The following is a 19,741-nucleotide window of genomic DNA, read 5'->3' on the forward strand; positions in this document are numbered from 1 at the left end:
CACCGCAGCCGTCGCTGCTGCTAGGCCACAGAGGGGTGACTCGTTGTTGTTCCGAGAGTTCAGCAACACAAAGCCACCAGAGTTCGATGGGACGCAGGATCCGATTACTGCTATGAGATGGATATATCGAGGGGTGTTTCTACACTTGTTCTTGTCCAGAGCACTTGAGGGTACGGTTCACACTGAACCAGCTTCGCTTGGGAGCGAAGGATTGGTGGAAGTTTGTGACAGTTCATTTTACTCCTGCAGAGCACACTACCGTGACTTGGGAGAGGTTCACTACAATGTTTAGACATGAGTATGTTCCCCCGGTGGTAAGGGAACGGTTGGCCCAGGAGTTCATGTCCCTCAAGCAGAGGACAGAGTCTGTAACAGTGATTACGAGGACGTTCCATGAGAGGGCGTTGTTCTGCCCTGAGCACGTGTCTACCGAGCAGGCACGTATGAGCCGGTATTTGAGCATTCTGAGGAGGGATATTCGTGAGTTCGTGGCGAACTCGTCTTATCGGTCATTTTATGAGCTTCAGGCAAATGCCCGGAAGAGGGAGATCGAGCTAGAGACACAGGCCAGGGAGGAGGCGGAGTCTCAGGGGAGGGATCGACGGCCGACACAATCTCAGCCGGCAGCCAAGCGGGCAAAGCCCGCTGATTCGAGATCAGGAGGTCAGAAGGGCCGCACTTATGGAAAGTGCGGCAAGGGTCATGAGGGGATATGTCGAGCAGGTTCTTGCTACAAGTGTGGCAAGGAGGGGCACATGGCCAAAGACTGCCCCAAGGGATTTTCAGTTTGCTTTCACTTCAACCAGACTGGCCATCGGAAGGCCGAGTACCCGCAGCTGCTTCAGGGATCAGCGCAGGGAGCTGTACCTGCTGCTATTCGAGCTATAGAGTGTCGGCCAGCTAAGGACCAGGCACCGAAGGCTCGCGGGAGAGACTTTCAACTGACAGCAGAGGAGGTCCGCGCAGCACCCGATGTTGTGGCTGGTATGTATTCTTTTGTTATTCTATTTTGAGTTAGTTGTGCTTATATTGTGATATGCGTAGGTACTTTTCTGGTGAGTTCTGTACCTGCCTTAGTATTATGTGAATCGGGTGCGAGTCGATCGTTCGTATCATTAGCACTTAGTCACCACATCAATGTCGGACGTGAGTCGTTGAGTCGACCTCTGAGAGTTTCTATAGCCGATGAGCGTGTGGTGTTTGCCACTGAGGTGATCCAAGGATGTGTACTCGAGATTTTTGGTGTTGATTTTCCGATAGACCTGGTGCCGATGGCGATGGGTGACGTATGTGTCATTGTGGGCATGGACTGGTTGAGCCGGTACGGAGCAGTAATCGACTGCGAGCGTCAGTTGGTGACCATACGAGACCCTAGTGGGGGAGTGCTTACAGTATATGGCGAGGGTCCCGATCTGGATCAGCTTTTTGCTCGGCCGCCCGAGCGAGACAGAGTTTACAGCAGGGTTGCATGGGTTTTCTGGCGTATGTGATGGATACGCGGGTTACTGCTGAGAGACCGAGTTCTATTACTGAGGTTCCGATAGTGAGTGAGTTTCCGGATGTTTTTCCCGAAGAGTTGTCGGGGGTGCCTCCCGAGAGGCAGGTGGCGTTCCAGATTGATTTAGTTCCGGGAGCGGCGCCTATTGCCAAGGCTCCTTATCGCCTCGCGCCGCCCGAGATGCAGGAGTTATCCTCGCAGCTTCAGGAGCTGTTGGGGAAGGGTTTTATATGACCGAGTAGCTCGCCATGGGGAGCGCCGATCCTTTTTGTCAGGAAAAAGGATGGTTCACATCGGATCTGCATCCATTACCGGGAGTTGAACAAGCTGACGGTCAAGAACCGTTATCCACTTCTGAGGATCGACGATTTGTTCGATCATTTGCAGGGTGCATCTTGGTTTTCCAAGATTGATTTGAGGTCAGAGTATCACCAGATGAGAGTACGCGAGGAGGATATTCAGAAGACGGCTTTTAGGACTCGTTATGGGCATTACGAGTTTGTGGTGATGCCTTTCGGGCTCACCAACGCACCGGCAGCATTCATGGACCTCATGAACCAAATGTGCAGGCCTATGCTGGATCGATCGGTGATCATGTTCATTGACGGTATCCTCTTGTACTCGAGGTCCAGGGAACAGCACGAGAAGCACCATAGAGAGGTTTTGGGAGTATTGAGATCGGAGAGGCTTTATGCCAAATTCTCCAAGTGTGATTTCTGGTTACAAGAGGTCCAGTTCTTGGGGCACCTCGTTAATCAGAATGGGATTTTGGTCGATCCGGCCAAGATTGAAGCTATTATGAGGTGGGAGGTGCTGAGATCCCCCACCGAGATCAGGAGCTTTCTGGGATTGGTCGGCTACTACCAGAGGTTTATCAGAGATTTCTCTAAGATTGTCGTCCCCCTCACCAGGTTGACCCGGAAGGGCGTTACTTTTACTTGGGGTCCCGAGCAGCAGACCTTATTTGAGACTCTTCGCCAGAGGTTGTGCGAAGCCCCGGTGTTAGCTCTTCCCGAGGGAATGGAGGACTCTGTGGTTTATTGTGATGCATCTATATCCAGGATGGGTGCGGTGCTAATGCATAGGGGACACGTGATAGCATACGCATCGAGGCAGTTGAAGCCTCATGAGACGAGATATCCCACCCACGACCTAGAGCTGGGGGCGGTGGTATTCGCCCTCAAGATCTGGCTCCACTATTTGTATGGGGTTCAGTGTACCATATACACGGACCACAAGAGCTTGAAGTATCTGATGGATCAGCCCAACCTGAATATGCATCAGAGGAGATGGTTGGATGTGGTAAAAGATTACGACTATGAGATCCTGTATCATCCGGGCAAGGCTAACATGGTAGCCGATTCCCTGAGCCGCAGGGCGGAGAGTGCCCCGATTCGAGATGTGTGCATGAGGATGACAGTGGTGACTCCGGTGTTGGATACCATTCGAGAGGCCCAGGCGGAGGCCGTGAGACCGGAGAACCACAAGAGGGAGCAGGTGATTGGGCAGGTATCCGAGTTTGTGACGGATAGCCGAGGGCTTATGACCTTTAGAGGGCGGATTTGGGTGCCCTATACGGGCGGAGCACGTAGCATACTGATGGAAGAGGCGCACAGATCGAGATTTTCGATCCATCTCGGGGCCACTAAGATGTATTTGGACCTGAAGAGAGATTACTGGTGGCCTTGCATGAAGATGGATGTTGCATGGGTAGTCGAGAGGTGCTTGACCTGCCGTCGAGTCAAGTCAGAGCATCAGAGCCCACACGGTCCAATGCAGCCTTTGGAGGTTCCCCAGTGGAAGTGGGAACAGATCTCTATGGACTTCATCACCAAGTTGTCGAGGACTGTGCGTGGAGTTGACGCGATTTGGGTGATTGTGGACCGATTGACGAAGAGTGCTCATTTTCTTGCTATTAATGAGAGCTCGTCTGCAGAGAAATTGGTCGAGATTTATGTGAGAGAGGTGGTATCTCGGCATGGGGTGCCGATATCGATTATGTCAGATCGGGATGTGCATTTTACTTTCAGGTTCTGGAAGAAGTTTCATGAGGAGTTAGGCACGCGACTACACTTCAGTACAGCGTACCACCCACAGACAAATGGGCAGAGTGAGCGGACGATCCAGACGCTCGAGGACATGCTTCGAGCATGTGTTATGGATTTCGGTGGGAGTTGGGACACATACCTGCCTTTGGCTGAGTTTTCTTACAACAACGGCCACCATTCGAGTATTAGCATGCCTCCCTTTGAGCTTTTATATGGGAGGAGGTGTCGGACTCCTATTTGTTGGGGAGAGGTGGGACAGCGAGTGATGGGTAGCACTGAGATAGTGCTCAAGACGACCGAGCAGATTCAGCAGGTCAGGCAGAGGTTACTGACGGCACAGAGTCGCCAGAAGAGTTATGCAGACAGGCGACGATCCGAGCTCGAGTTTCGCGTTGGAGACTTTGTCCTCCTGAAGGTATCCCCTTAGAAAGGGGTGATCCGATTCAGGAAACGGGGCAAGCTTGGGCCCCGATACATCGGTCCTTTCAGAGTGACCGCCAGAGTGGGTAGGGTAGCGTATCGTTTGGAGCTACCTGCAGAGTTGAGTCAGATCCATAATACCTTCCACGTATCACAGTTGAGGAAGTGCGTAGCCGACGAAACGGCAGTGGTACCGCTGGAGGACATTCATGTAGATGTGAGCCTGAATTATATTGAGAGGCCGACCGCGATCACGGACCGAAAGGTGAAAGTTCTGAGGAACAAGGAAGTGCCCCTGGTTCAGGTCCAGTGGCAGTATCGGAGAGGGTCCGATATGACTTGGGAGCCGGAGTCAGAGATACTGGATCAGCATCCAGAGTTATTTGCGGAGCATGACTTCGAAGGTGAAGTCTGATTCTATTGGGGGAGAATTGTAACATCCGGATTCCCAGGTATGTTATTTTAAGTATTTATTTTTGAGGTTCAGTGACCTACTTCACGAGTTGGTGCTATAACTCGTCGAGTAGAGACGGGATGGCCACGTTGGTTTAATGATCTACTCGACGAGTCCGGGAGTAGACTCGCCGAGTAGGCACTGGGAGTGAAAACCCTAAATCCCCGGGTTTGAGACCTATTTAAAGGCACTTATAGCCTCCTTTGCAGCCACCTTCCCCGGAGAGAAACCCTAACCTGCCCTATTCGTGTATAGAGAGAGAGGGAGGCCATTTTGACCATTCTTGAGCTTTTTGGAGGAAAGATTGGAAGAGTTGGTGAATCTAATCAAGAGGAGGCTGTAAATCTTGCATTCTTCTGTCATTAGCTGCTATTCAGAGGTATAAAGCTTTCATCTTGACCTCTTGTTTGTTAGATCCCATTTTTGGGTGCTTTTAGGGCTTTCTTCCAATCATCTTGTGTCCTTGAGTTATGTGAGCATGGTTTGAGGTTAGGACCTCAGATCTGGACTATAGGAGGCCTTGAGAGCCAAAAGATTCAAGCTTTATTGAGCTAGAGGCAAGCTCATGTGCTTTCAACCTTCTTTGGAGCTTGTAATGGCATATTGGAGCAAATACGCCATGCATGAACGTAAAGATCGAAGCTTTACGTGACATTCGAGCCTAGGGAGCCTAGATCTAGAGTTTGGAATGATAGATCTGCCCTAAAACGTCTGAATGGGAATACAGACTGGATGAACTCGCCGAGTCCATGAACGGACTCGACGAGTCGCTTAGGGTTTGTCCCGATAAGTCTGAGCATGCTCTGACTCGACGAGTTGGCGGCCTACTCGACGTGTAGAGTTGGTCTTCATAAGGTCCCTGAGGGAACGAGGGAACTCGACGAGTCTTCCTGGTGCACTCGACGAGTTGAGTCAACACGGACTGTTGACTCAAGTCTGACTTCTGTTGACTTTTGGAGCTTTGACCAAATATGAGCAATGGGGACCATGGAGGGGTAGAAGGGTCTTTTGCCCTTACCAAGAGTTAAAGGAGGGTTAGAATGAGTTTATTAGAATTATGATCTAATTAGAGATAATCATCGCATGTATTAGGCAGAGGCTAGATCGGTGGTTCGTGTACGAGGTATATTACCTTGCTCACTTCAAGGTGAGTCTTCTCACTATACATGCCTAGAGTGGTAACCAGAGTTGTGTGATAGAGTATCTTATATGTTATTTGTGCACTGTGATATACTGTATTATTTTTATGTGATTATTGCTATGTATTATTCAGAGTTTACAGAGTTAGGACCAGAGGGTCCACAGAGTTAGGACTAGAGGGTCCACAGAGTTAGGACCGGAGGGTCCATCAGAGTTGTGGGACTGGAGGGTCCCACTGAGAAACATTGACCAGAGGGTCTTACAGAGTTATAGCCTCGAGTGGCTAATATGTTGTATGTGGTATTTTGGGGAACTCACTAAGCTTCGTGCTTACCGTGTTATGTGTTATGTGTTTCAGGTACCTCAGAGGATCGCGGGAAGGCACCGGCATGATTGTACACATTTGTTCCAGGTTTTATTGAGGATTCTGGGATTTGACTTTTTTTCATGGATTTATGTTGACTTGAGACACTTATGATTTTTATGATATATATATGAGTTTTATGTGGTTTAAAAATGAAAAAAAATGGTTTGAAATTTACGTCGTTACAAACATAAAAAAAAAACTAATCAAGTTAAAACCAACTAAAATGCTAAACATACGACCCAAACAAAGAGAAATCCAATAGACTTATTATGCTAACATCCCTCTCAAACTCGCAATGCGATGACAATGAGCATTGAAAGTTTGTCAAACAAAAATGATATTGTGGAGCAGTCAAAGCCTCCGTAAACGTATCAAAAATTTGCAAGGTGGGTGGAGCATGAGGCAGATAGGTGATATCGTGTGAAATAACAATCAATCTTAATATGTTTTCTCTGCTCATGAAACACTGAATTCTTGACAATCTATAACGCATTCTTGTTGTCACAGTACAAAGTTGTATGTTGAGAATTGTGAACACACATATCGGCAAGAAGCCATCACAACCAAACAATCCCTCATAGCTCGATACGTAGATTATGTGGATGATCGAGAGACAACATCATGTTTCTTAATCTTCCACAAAACCAATAAATCTCCAAGAACACTACAATACCTAGTAGTGGACTTGAGATCATAAACATCGTTATCCCAATCAGCATCATTATAGGAATACTGTTGGATTAGGTGTCTAAGCCCATAACTATCTTGGTATGTACTTGACCCGATTATGAGGATGGTCCTTTTGGGGTGCCTTCACTCATGCAACTTGATAGGATGACAAGAGGAGAGATAGTAGAATTTATTATATGAATAATAAATTGGTACTCGAAAATGGTTTTATTAATATATTACAAGTTTAATATATTATTTGGAAATCATATTATTTAATTAGTATTGATCAGAAATTAATTTGGAATTAATTTGGTGGTCAAAAGAGACTGATTAAATAATTGGGGACTGTTATGCAAATCATTGATAGTTATAAAAATGGGCTGATGGACTCCATAGAGTGGAGTGGACGAAATCTATGGGGAAGCCCAATAAGATTTCGTCCAAATAGCTCTAAGGAAGGAGTCAATGGGTTGCTTCAGGCTTAAGCAGTCATATTAGGGTTTCCACCTAAAACCCTTGCAGCCACAAGTATAAATAGACCCCATGACTAAGGGATTTTCGGCCAATGCTTCTAAGAGACCCTAAGGGCCGAAAATCTTCCCTCTCCTTAAGTCATCTTGTTGCGTGAGTGTTTGTGACTCCATTAGAGGTGCAACACTTGAGGCACTAAGCTTCCAGAAGTCAAGATCTAGAAGGATTGTGATTGTTATTACTACATAACAATCAAGTTAAACTTCCTAACCCTAATCATATATGTTTTTCCAGATTTGTATGCTAGTCAATTAGGGTTTATTGCTTTGGTATTCAATGTTGTATGCTTACTTAGAAAACCTAGATCAAAGCAATTAGGGTTGCATGAACAGCATATGAATGATGTTATGCTCATAACCCAACAAATACAACTTAAGAGAGGATGCCATAAGACTACAGAACTGAGTACCACGAAGATATCTAAAAATACGAGGAACAACTCCTAATAAACAATCGAAGGAGCAGTAACAAACTAGCAATCTATAACGCATTCTCGTTGTCACAATACAAAGTCGACCTGATATTATGTTTGTTGTATATAATTGTGTCAGGTGCCAATCGAACCCAAGAGAACCCCATCTCAATGCAGTTAAGAATATCTTTTGATACCTCAAAGGAATAGTTTCATTGGGATTATGGTATCCTTCGAAGAAAGGATCCTTATTCAAGCATTCTATGATGCGGACATGGGTGGATATCAACTGGATCGAAAAAGCACAACTGGAGGATGTCAATTATTGGATGGGAAGCTTGTGAGCTGGCAATCGAAAAAGCAAACTTGTGTTTCAATTTCGATTGCTGAAGTAGAGGATGTGGATGTTGTTGTGTGCAGATCACAAGTGATTTGGATTCAAAGCCAATTTTGAGACTATGCTATAAATATGAAGAAAATACCTTTGTATTGTGATTCACAAAGTGTCATTCGCATCTGTCACAATCCGGTCCAACACTCGAAAACCGAACATATTGCTCTTCAATGTCATTTCATAAAATACCACATTGAAGATGGAAACATTGAAGTCCACTTTGTCAAAACAACGGATCAACTTGCAAATATTTTCACAAAACCTTTAGATGAAAAAATATTCTTAAGGATTTTGAGTGGACTGGGAATAATGGAAGCAAGCTCTGTTCCATGTTCTTCGTGAATTTGACATAAATTCTTGTTTTTACCTTACTTTCAATTGTTTTTATTGCTTTCGATTTGTAGGTATTTTCTTTGTGCGTTTTAACTCAATTTCGACTGTTGGTGTTCTATTCATAGGTTACTATTCACGTTCAGCGTTCGACTGTGTTCGCATTCGATTTCTCTTTGAACCATTTTGAACACAATTTTCTTTTGATGGAAGTCGTTCGATGTGCAACCCATGATTGATGATTGCTAGACTATGGGTCGAACGTATCTCAATAGCATTTTATAGTTCATTTATTTTTGTTTGTTATTTTTCAAAAATCAAAAATACAAAAAGATTTTTTTGTACTTGATTTCTAAAAACAAAAATACAAAAAGATTTTCTTAACCTTGTTTTTGTTTTTCTTTGATATTATTGGGTAACGTGTCAAGTCTCATTGTAACAACATGATGTTTTGTTGCATGCCAAATGAACATATTCATCAAGGGAGCAGGTATTCATTTGAACTTATGTACTAGTTAAGTATCCCTAGAAGCATGCTATTGCATCTTGTTCTCAAGCCTCACATACTCTATGTGTTCGAAGCCTTAATGAAACATTCACTACAAAAGTTTCTTCCCAATCAGGATGTATTCACATTGCTCGAAGAGCTACCTTTCTCTTCTCAATATTGAGTAAAGAGATTTCTACATGGTCCATATTTTTCGCAGAGGTACAATGAGTTCTTATAACTAATCTTTTTCACCAAAAAATTTCTTTCATGATCACACACTACACTGCATATCCTCGACATCTCTGGTCGAAACCAACCAGAATGTAGATATGACAAAACTATATGTTTATGATCCTGAATCATTCTTCCATGATGAAGGTGAAACCCAACGAACTTAACCATAAATGAATTGACGGTGAACACTTTTGTTCAAGATTTTAACGAAACACTTGTTTCTGTACCTTTTCGATTTTTAAAATTTCATTCCTTTCGCCTTGCGTGATCTTGATAAAATGTTCTAACGCCGAAACCTTTTTGCCCAAATAGATCCAGTACTTTATTTTTTTTATTTTTTTTGGAATGAGATTTCTGTCTGAATATCTTTTTGAACTTTTGTCACTTAAAATCATATCCAACCATACTTGCTCTTAACTACACTGGTCATCCAAGTAATTTTGCTCAATTGGATCACACTTATGTTAAGTTGTGATGTTGTGCAAAATTACAGCCGCCTTCGAAACCAATGAAAAAAAAGCCCTTCGATGCTCATCATCGAGTATTAGATTGTCATTCACAAGAAACCACACAAGCAATTCTTCATCTCTCTTGATGTCGAATGAAGAGATCTTTACATGTGATCAATCTGCGTTTGTATCAAATACAAATTTGATATCACAATATCCATATATTGTTTTACTTGCTTCTATCTCATTCTTTGGCACACAAATGCACTGAAATCCTTGAGGTTTTGGGTCTTACCAACTCGAAACTTAGATTTCGCAAAGACTAGCATATGATTTCGCTTCCAAATCCCAAAAGCGAATGAGGCTAGCTTCCATGTCGAAGGAATGATCGTATCTTATTGTCGAAATTACATGGTGTACTTGGTTGCGGTTTGAAAATTGTGACTGTTCTTATCCTTTTGGGAACAGCGAAAGATCCGGTGGACATGATGGTTCAGGATTTTCACGGGAATCAAGGAAAACGTGATGATCATTTGTATGACGTGGAGCTTTTTACAGTGTCGGTTAAGTAACCAACACAATACGTGGCAATGTATTGTTAGATACCGGTTCAAATTCAAAAATACCTTCTACTATAAAAGGAGTTGATGATTCTATTCTCAAACTTTATGCCCTCAGATCAAAATTCCAAAAACCATAATTGTTCATCGTTTGCAAATTCTTCTGCATTCTCTGCAATGGTTGCTCCTCATCCCACTGCTGATCCAACAATAACAAATGAAGAGGAAGTTTCGCAATCGATGATGAAGATCCAAACTACTAATCTGTGTCTGGTTCCATCGATTGATCAATATCCGGAGACAATACATATGCTTGTTCAAACCCTACACAATTTTGTGTTATCAACTGCACTTTCATCTTCGTTTGCAGTTCCAATGGAATGGATTTCTCTTGCTGGTTCAACTGCAATCTTCAACAAAACTACTAAGGTGGTCACATTTCAGTTGTTGAATTCAAAGACTAAGAAGTTTGCTCGGAAGCAATTTGCACAAATTCTGAAGTTGCTAGTGTTAGGTACATTCTATGAAGTTTCGACTGATCAGGTGCTTCATATGTTTAATGAAATGGGGCATCATCCAACTCTTACTGGAATAAGTCACTTTAAGAAGTTTGGTCTTCCGTGTATGTGGAGTTTTCTATATGGGATCTGTTACGTTGTTTGGAAGGATGAAACTTTGGGCTCGACAAAGCCAAGCTTGAGGTATATTCAATCATAGCAAGACTGTATTACGGTTTGAATGTGGATTATGCTACTCATCTTTGGGAGGAATTCGGCACTTCTTCTCACACACAAATCTTGCTAATGGTGTTTCCAGTGCTCGATTTTAGAGCTTGATTTTACAGGATGTTTGTCGTCAAGAGGATATTTTGGTTCCCTCTGATGTTGAAACTACTGAATTTTCGGTTATGGATGCACCAAGGATTTTGGTTGATGATCCAGCTATTTTCCTACTGTCGCTTGTATTCCAGATCTGAGGCTCAAGCTTGCGGATCCCAAAAATCAGCTTCTTGTGCAATACTTGGCTTCGATTGACTCTTCTACTCCAACTGGGGTTCTTCCACAAAAGGGGCAGAAGGACCTTTTAAAGCTTCCAAAGCTCTAGAGAATAAGAAGCAGGTCGAAAAACCAACTGTGGAGGAGGAAGTTACGAAAGAAAATATCCCATCAAAATCAGGAGTTCTCAAGAGAACGAAGAAACCAAACAAGAAGCCTACTGATTCACCAATCCAACAACATATTCAAGATCTTGTATTCGAAAGTTATGAGCCACAAAATGTCGATTCTTCAAATCCTATTTCCTCTCAGAAGGGTATAAATAAGATTCGAAAGCCCCAATTTCATAGGAAGGGTGTTTTGTTTCGTGAACTATATGTTCCTGTTTCACCTGCTTCAAAGAAGCATCAAGCTCTTGATATGGCTCAGAAGTTACAAAAGAAGAAACGAAAGAATCCACTTTCACTTGACAATATGACGGTCGAAACTGCTCACGATAGTGATAGTGAAAGGTACGATATTCGCGTAGAATATTCTGTTATTGGTTTACCTCGAAGGGATTCTCCTCTCAAGTCGAATTTCGAGGCGATAGGAAATTCTGATGTCAATGTAAATGTTTCTAATACGGATACAAACATCAATTCAAGTGATCATCAACCAACATCCATCCCTAAGAAGACCATGGCCATACCATCTGGGGTTTTGCATACCGAGTCCAATATGGAGGAGGTTCGAACTCCATATATCCCTGCGAACTTATTTGATAAGGACACACATGTCAACATGGATGAAGGGTAAGGTTGTTAACTTTTTTTGATGCCAACCATTTTGACTTAATGATAGTAAGTTAAAGTAGTTACATTGATATTTGCTCCAATTTTCTCCCCTTTTACATTTTTGGCCCAAAGGTTTAGGAGTGTTTGGCAAAAAAAAACTTATTGCTTATTAGTTTATTGGCTTATAAGTTAATAAGTTAGAGGAAGTTAACTTATGAAAAAACGATTTATTAGCGCTTTATCACTACTAATAAACTGGGTTTATCGAAATATTTTTTTAGCTATAGCGGTGTGACTGTTAATAAGCTAATAACCTGTTTTGTCAAAAACCCACTTAATATTTTATAACTTTTACCAATTTTTATATATTTTTTCTAATTTGGCCCAAAATATATTTTATTGAGCTAAGTTTTACGGTTAGTTATTTTTAAAAAAAATGGTTTTACTAGTTATTTTATAGACAAAACTGTAAAAAATGTCCCTATGGTGTGTTGAAAATTGTCACTTTGGTCCAAAAAAGTTTGGACTAGCACCACCGGTCCAATATTTTGGTTTTGTTGCGAATTTAGTCCAATTTATTTTGATTATTTTTAAAGACAAAATTGTAAGAATGGTCCCTATGCTTTGTTAAAACTGGCATGTTTAAACCTTTTTGTATCAAAGTGGTAATTTTCAATATACCACATGAACATTTTTACAGGTTTGTCTATTTTATATCTAATTTACAACTTTTTTTTGAGTCATTTTTACAAAATTAGTTTTTACAGATTTTTTTAACATCTACATTGTTTTTTGATATGCTATCTCTTTTACATATTAATTTATATGCATGTGATGCTATAATACACAAACACCTTAAATGAACATTAAACAAATTATTATAGGTAACAAGAAAAAAAAAAGTATGATGTTATAGTAAACACATTAACAAAAGTATGTTGCCATAATCGTTTCCAAGGTGCATTCTCTAGTTATATACTATTAATAACCAATTGTCTTAATATTTGGATGATATAGAATTTGATCCATCTAAGGTCTTTTCATTGTACTGATTATCCCATTATCGGGGAGCCTATATGTACAAAACAAAAATCCAAACAATCCCATACGCTAAAATGACGATTATACCCTCAAGGAAATTGGTCATATACAAAGTGCACCCATGTCATGAGAAGCTCCATCAGAACCATGTGAAACTGATCTACCTTTCTTCCCCTGCTTCTTATCTTTTCTCTCAATTGTATTGTTTCTGAATCATGATATACATCAAAAACTTAATTCATTAAGTGAACAAAATTCCCATTTTAACCTTCTGAATAAACAAAATTATCAAAATACGTACACTGCAACAGTAGACAATTTTCTTGCAGCCATTGTACCACAACAAGACTTGTATTTCTTTTTTGATCCACAAGGGCACGCCTTGTTTCTAGGTATTTTCTGCAGTGAATTAATAAATAGAGTAAATTACATTTTTGGTCCCTATGTATAGCTCATTCTTTGCAATTATGGTCCTTGTTGGAGGTTCTTATAACATTTTTGTTCCCTATTCCAAGTTAAATGACTTTTTGGTCACTGAGTATATCGGATTTTTGCAAATTTGGTCCTAAAAGTATAGTATTTTACTTGGAACAGGGACCAAAAAAGTTACAAAAGACAGAAATAAGTACCAAAACTGCAAGAGAAAACTTTTTGGAAGCAAAAGTGAAAAAAAAAAAAAAAAAAAAAAAAAAAACCTTTTCATCATGCAAGGAGTTGGTCTTATTGTTTTCACTTTCTAAATTGCTCCAAGTCTCTTTCTCCTTCATATTTTTGTCTTCAATCTTTTCAAGGTGGTTGCTACTAGAACATTCTAGAAAAAAAAAAAAAAAAAAAAAAGTTAGTGTAAGATATATAAATAATACAATAAACAATTTAACAAAATGGTTTCTCTGACAAATGTACTAACCAGTCATTACCATGAGAAGTGTCCATTGAAAAGTCAACTCTATCATTTTCAACCATGTTTTCTTCAGTCTCTTCATCTGCTATCATAATCTCTATTGCAGCATCCACATCTCCATTTACTTGTAGCAATACCTAAATGATAGAATTAAATAATAATTTTCCAAAGTAAAACTGTAGCCTAAATTACAAATTTTCAAAATTTGTGCTTTACTCAAAATCACATGTTTGCTCCAATTTTCAAAATTTACCCCATGTTCTCCTTAAGTTTGCATTTTATGGGGGGTTTAGTCAATGAGCTAACTCAAAATCACAAGTTTGCTTCACTTTAAGACTTCCATTTCAATAAATCACAAGTTTGCTTCACTTTAAGACTTCCATTTCAATAAATCACAAGTTTGCTTCACTTTAAGACTTCCATTTCAATGTTGGAGGGACTAAATCCGTAATGAAATTCAAAAATTGGGCTAAACTTGCAATTTTGAGTAAAGAACAAGGACTAAATTTGTAGTTTACTCAAAAACATCTTAAGATAAAATTATTTACTATATCTAATTACAAACTAGACATGAATAGATACTTTCAAGCTTCATACTTTGGCCACAATAAGTTTTGTATTTCATATTGTGGCCACAACACTTTTCTATATTGGCAGGTTTGGTCCTTAGACTTTTTGGGTTTCAGACTTTGGCCACAAGACTTCCGTATATTGGCAAGTTTGGTCCCTACATTTTCGTATATTGGCAGGTTTGATCCCTAGACTTTTTGGGTTTCAGACTTTGGCCACAAGACTTCTGTATATTGGCAAGTTTGGTCCCTACATTTTTGTATATTGGCAGGTTTGATCCCTAGACTTTTTGGGTTTCAGACTTTGGCCACAAGACTTTTGTATATTGGCAGGTTTGGTCCCTAGACTTTTGTTTTTATGCAAGTTTGGTCCTCCACAAAGCAGGGGTTAGTATCACCCTAGTTAGAACTAATTTATAATTTATACCTGTTGAATTTTGTCCTCATTATCACATCCACTTCCAACTTTGACAGTTTTAATGGACTCAGCCTGGATGATAGTTTTAGGAGCAGCATTGGGTTGATGGGAGTGAGACTTCACTGAAAGATCAGCATCGGCCTTTTAAAATAAGTAAAAGTTATTACTTTTTTATATAAAAATCAATATAATTGTAAATAGTTATTATGAAAACAACAACAACAAAAAAAAAAAAAAAAAAAAAAAAAAAAAAAAAACCTTAATTATGATTGGCCTTGTTGGCCCATTGCATGTGTCTTCTTTTAATCTCACACTATTGTAATGCTCCAAATCATGATAAGACCTGAAAAATGAAAAATCAATGTAAAACATCTTAAGATAATGCTTCAAGAAAATTAGATACACTAAATTATCTAGAAATACTAAATTGGAACTTACAAATGGATCATTTGGGCATTATGGTCATCAAAATTCTTTATATACCAACGAGGTGAAGATATCTGTTAAATAAGATCATGAGAGGTAAATATCTATAAAACATTATTAATTTTGAGAATATGTAGGTTGCTATAAAAGGACATACTCTGTGTATGCATATATTACTGTGAGTAACAAGAGAAGCAGCTTGTAACTCCATATTTCCAGCCCATGTGCCATCTTTTTCCATGGATTGACAGTATTCATCAAATGGCACTTCATCTTCAATAAAAGGCTCAAAGTTTTCACGGTTTTTCTGTAAAAAAATTGCTCAATAGTTGGTTTTCTTGAATATTTAATGTATTTATCAAGAACATTTAGAAAATGGACATATCAAAATGATAAATTTTAGGGCACATTATGTATTTTTGCCTAAATTTGTCAGACTTGGGTGGCTTTCATTGATGAAACTGACATATACTGGTTAAAACCACAAATATGGCTAAAATAGTGGCTTTTATGTATTTTTGCCTAAAGTTGAAGACATAGAAATAATATTTTAATGATACCATGATATAGTGAACAACCATTTTCCGATAGTTCTCATGCTTGCCTTCATCTCCCTCCAACTGATCTGCCAAAGCTCTGTGATAAGAACTTAATGAGAATTATGATGTTTCAATTGATAGAAGTTGAATATATATGTTTCTAATCAGCAAATCATCTGTATTGATTGAATGAGTTTTTTGTACTTGAGCACAAACCTGAAGAAGCAATTCCCATCTGCAGTTACTTCTATAGTTTTTAAACCTAATGCATCAAGCTGAGCTCGGAATTCTGAAATGTCAGATTGCTTGCTGTTCTTTTTAGTCTGTCAAGTGTCAATCCAACAGTGCAAAAGATGATTTAATCAGTGGTTCATAAGAAAAAGTTTCACTAAGAACAAGAGCATCCAATGTTATCAGTTGTACACATCAGTTCCTAAACTACATTTATGTTTTGATCCTACATGAAAGTTATCAAACACCTGACAATCGAAAACTATCACTATGTTACCAGTTATTACTCATCTAGATGCTTATCAAGTCCACGAAGAGGTTAGCAAGTGGATTTAACAACAAAACAGAAGGTATAACGGTTGATTTCGAGTACAAAAGTCAAAATTCAATTTGGAACTTCAGATAATACAAATTGTCAAACAAAATTGCTGCAATCGTACCAAACAAAGTAGTATTTGAACAAAATCAAAAGCCCTAGAGTAAATCAGATCGTGCAAAAGCAGAGAATTTCACGGAAACTTTATCCAAGTATAAGCATAGGCAACTGAGAAACTTACATTGGGGTGCTTATTTGGTTTAGATTTCTTTATCTTTGTTTTGACCATTATTTCACGAGGTTGTTCCTCCTGATGCAAATGTTTCCGAGTTAGTGAATTAGAACGTTTCCGATTGAAGAATCGATGAGGCTGCTGGGGAGGAAGACGGTGTTTGTGCTCCCACTCTCGTCTCAGGGCTGCTCTCGTGATCAGAGTTCAGAGATCGGTGCGACTTTTGGGCCATAACACAGTTCAAGTAGCCCATAACTGCTCCCGTCTCCATCGAAATATTTCACCCGGCCCAATTGAAATAAACGGGTTTGGGTTGAGTTTTTCAACCCGCCAACCCATTTATTGAACAGGTCATATACGGGTTTCTCAAAAAATATACGGATTGACCCGCCAACCCGTTTAGAATTTTAATTAAAAAAAATTATATATTTTTTAAATGTATTAAGACTTAAGTATTATACAGTTTATACGTTTTCCATTCTCCATCCCGTCTAGGATAGGATGTCATCCTCCACTTGACATATGCAACACGTTTGTCGTTTAGTGTTTGACCTAAATAATCTTATTTGACCTGAACATGTCTCTGTGAATGTTTTTAATTTTCATTTGGATGTTTAAGACTTAAGTGTCTAAAATTTGGATATGTTTGCATCAATAATTTATTTATGTTTAATTATCAATTTTATGTATGGAATCGAACCCACGAACCCAAATATGACCCACGAACCCACCAACGTGTGAACCCGTATAAATAAATGGGTTGGCGGGTCATATATGAGTTTATGTTCCAAACCCGCCAACCCGTTGTAATATCCCAAATTTTCAACAAATTTTAAACTTTTTAAAACAACCCAATTATTAACAAAAGTGTTTACAAAACATGATTTAAAATCAGAGTCTCCCAGGATCCAAACCGCTGTAAAACCAATAGTGTGTGCGGTTATGCCTTCGCCTTGCCACAAATCATCTGAACAACTTGAAACCATAAACAAAATTGTAAGTACAAAGCTTAGTGAGTTCCCCACAAAGTACCAACACCCAAACAAATAGCACATAAACAATAACAACATGTACTGGGTCCACAGCTAAAAAACTGGATTACCCCTGAGCCCACAGTATGATTCTGGCTTGCCTAACGGGCCCACAGCTCATGTTTGGCTTGCTCTTGAGCCCACAACATAAGTATGGCTTGCCCTGGGGGCCCACAGCTTATGTCTGGCTTGCTGCCAACCTAATCAGTCATCGGACTGGAATACCAATGTCCAGCCCTCAGTATGAGTCTGGTATACCAACCAGGTCCTCAGCTCCTATCTGGAATGCTAATGAGCCCTCAGTATGAGTCTGGCATGCCCTACCCGGCCCTCAGCTCATATATGGGTTGCTCCAATACCTTCAAGCCCTCAGTAAGAGTCTGGCATATCATCCAGGTCCTCAACTCGTATCTGGAATACACCTGAGCCTTCAGTATGAGTCTGGAATACCCTACCCGGTCCTCAGCTCATATCTGGAATGCTCCAGGGTTTGTTGGCTACAGCACGAAGCAGTACAACCTCAACCCAACACAATATGTCGACAGCTAACAGCCATATACATGTAATCATTCAAACAGGATCACATGTAGTCCTACTGATCTACCATACTAGCATATCAATACTAGCATGCATATCTACTCCTTACTCAACATATCAACAATATCAGGTTATCCAACCAATGGGCCGGCCTTGGTGCCTTCGACCCAAAAATACAGTGAAGAAAACTCACCTCGCACTGCCAAATCATATAGCCGATCCCTGGCTGCTGGCTGATAGATCTTCGAACCGCCAATATCAAGATAACACCCTATCGCGGCTGATCCCCCGAATAATCTCTGACTGCATATTCGCTAAGATCCACGTGCTATCAATTACCAAAATGACAACCCATCAACATCTAGCCCCTGACTCACACTATGAGTCCAAATTAGGGTAAAAGACCTTTTTACCCTTCCTCAAGTTTGGCCCAAACTAGATGACCAAAGGCCCAAAATCCAAAATAAACATCTATGGCCCAAATATTACCCAATCTAATTCCTTTCATGGGCATTTGCCCAAGAAGGCCCAACAAATCATAACAACACAACAATAAAAATCCAAATGGCCCAACATGGCCCAACACAGCTAAGCCCAAACCGAAGCCCAAAATGCAAAGAGGCCCAAGTCAGCTGAGTACGCGAGGCGTACTCAGCCTGTAAGCTCAGCGTACAACATGGGAGGCTTGTACGCGCAACGTACATACTTGTACGCCTAACGTACTCACCAACCCAAAGCCAACTTTCCAATTAAGCACTTAATCAATTAAAAATTGGATCCAAACTCAGATCTGACTTCCCTAATGTGGTTTTTCACATAAAGTTGCCAACTTTATGTGCATGCATGGCTAAATGGGACTCTAGAGCTCGAAAGTGCTTAATACATGACTTAATACATGCATGGAACCAAAACCACCATAAAGTTTGCACCTTTATGCCCAAAGAACCCATGATACATCCAGTTCTACAATTTCAAGCCTCAAAAACGACTTTAACTCCCAATCATCAACCAAAAAGGGTCAAAATGACCAAAATGCAACAAGAAGGAGATCCATGAAATGAAAAGGCAAGGTTTGAACTTTATACCTCCCAAGCTACCAAAAAGAGATGAAAATATTGGATCTCAAAGCTTTCCTTCAAAGAACAAGTCTTCAAGTTCCTCCTTCTTCTTCTAGATCCATAAAGTCCTCCACAAATCTCACAAGAGCTTCAAGATCACCAAACATGGGCTAGGGGTCGAATTAGGGTTTTTAGAGCATGGAGACTGTCTTAGAAATGATCAAAAAGGGCTATCATAAAGCTTATATATGACACAACACAAAAATTAGGGTTTTTCCAACTTACCCTCGTACGCTCAGCGTACTCCTCGTACGCCTAGCGTATGAGGCTTCACACCCCCGCACCACCCTTCGCACTATGCCCATCGTACACCACCTTACACCAAGTGTACTGACCTCCGCAGCAGTACACCCCGCGTACTCCCTTGGTACACCCCGCGTACTAGGGTTCCCTTTAAAACCCTAAATACTCCGAAGGCCATAACTTCCTCGATCTAAGTCCGTTTTCGACGAACTTTATATCCACAGAAAGGTGATGAGAAGCCCTACACTTCTAGCAACCCATCATTGACTTGAAATTCCCCGAACCAAACCCAAAATTCATAAAGGACTGAGATAACAAATTACGATTATGCCCTTGGGCTCCGAAACACCCTCGAATACTCAGATCACT

The 19,741-nt window shown here is 40.5% G+C and overlaps 1 protein-coding gene across 2 annotated transcripts; it reads right to left on the reverse strand.

Annotated features, from left to right (window-relative positions):
* Positions 1-12,690: 12,690 nt before the first annotated feature.
* LOC145109177 (SEC-C motif-containing protein / OTU-like cysteine protease family protein) lies at positions 12,691-16,652 on the reverse strand. 2 transcript variants are annotated; one of them, XM_079046288.1, is made up of 11 exons: positions 16,453-16,652; positions 15,881-15,987; positions 15,704-15,761; positions 15,283-15,432; positions 15,138-15,199; positions 14,958-15,042; positions 14,709-14,840; positions 13,729-13,849; positions 13,507-13,622; positions 13,113-13,210; positions 12,691-13,019 (listed from the first exon to the last, which is right to left on the reverse strand). In XM_079046288.1, the coding sequence occupies exons 1-11, from the start codon at positions 16,498-16,500 to the stop codon at positions 12,914-12,916; spliced, it is 1,083 nt and encodes a 360-aa protein (XP_078902414.1). In that variant the 5' UTR covers positions 16,501-16,652; the 3' UTR covers positions 12,691-12,913. The 2 variants fall into 2 exon arrangements, with proteins under 2 accessions (XP_078902414.1, XP_078902413.1); XM_079046287.1 differs by having other exon boundaries at positions 15,686-15,761.
* Between the last annotated feature and the right edge of the window lie 3,089 nt (positions 16,653-19,741).

The sequence above is a fragment of the Lactuca virosa genome, chromosome 4 (genome assembly GCF_052849685.1).
Source record: "Lactuca virosa cultivar CGN04683 chromosome 4, Lactuca_virosa_CGN04683_v6, whole genome shotgun sequence".
Taxonomy (NCBI): Eukaryota; Viridiplantae; Streptophyta; class Magnoliopsida; order Asterales; family Asteraceae; genus Lactuca; species Lactuca virosa.

Coding starts and splice junctions, on each gene's coding strand:
- LOC145109177 (XM_079046287.1), bottom strand. CDS start 16,500: ATGGTCAAAACAAAGATAAAGAAATCTAAACCAAATAAGCACCCCAAT. Junction 15,433..15,685: donor TGGTTGTTCACTATATCATG/GTATCATTAAAA, acceptor ATTTTTTTACAG/AAAAACCGTGAAAACTTTGA. Junction 13,623..13,728: donor TTCAATGGACACTTCTCATG/GTAATGACTGGT, acceptor TTTTTTTTCTAG/AATGTTCTAGTAGCAACCAC.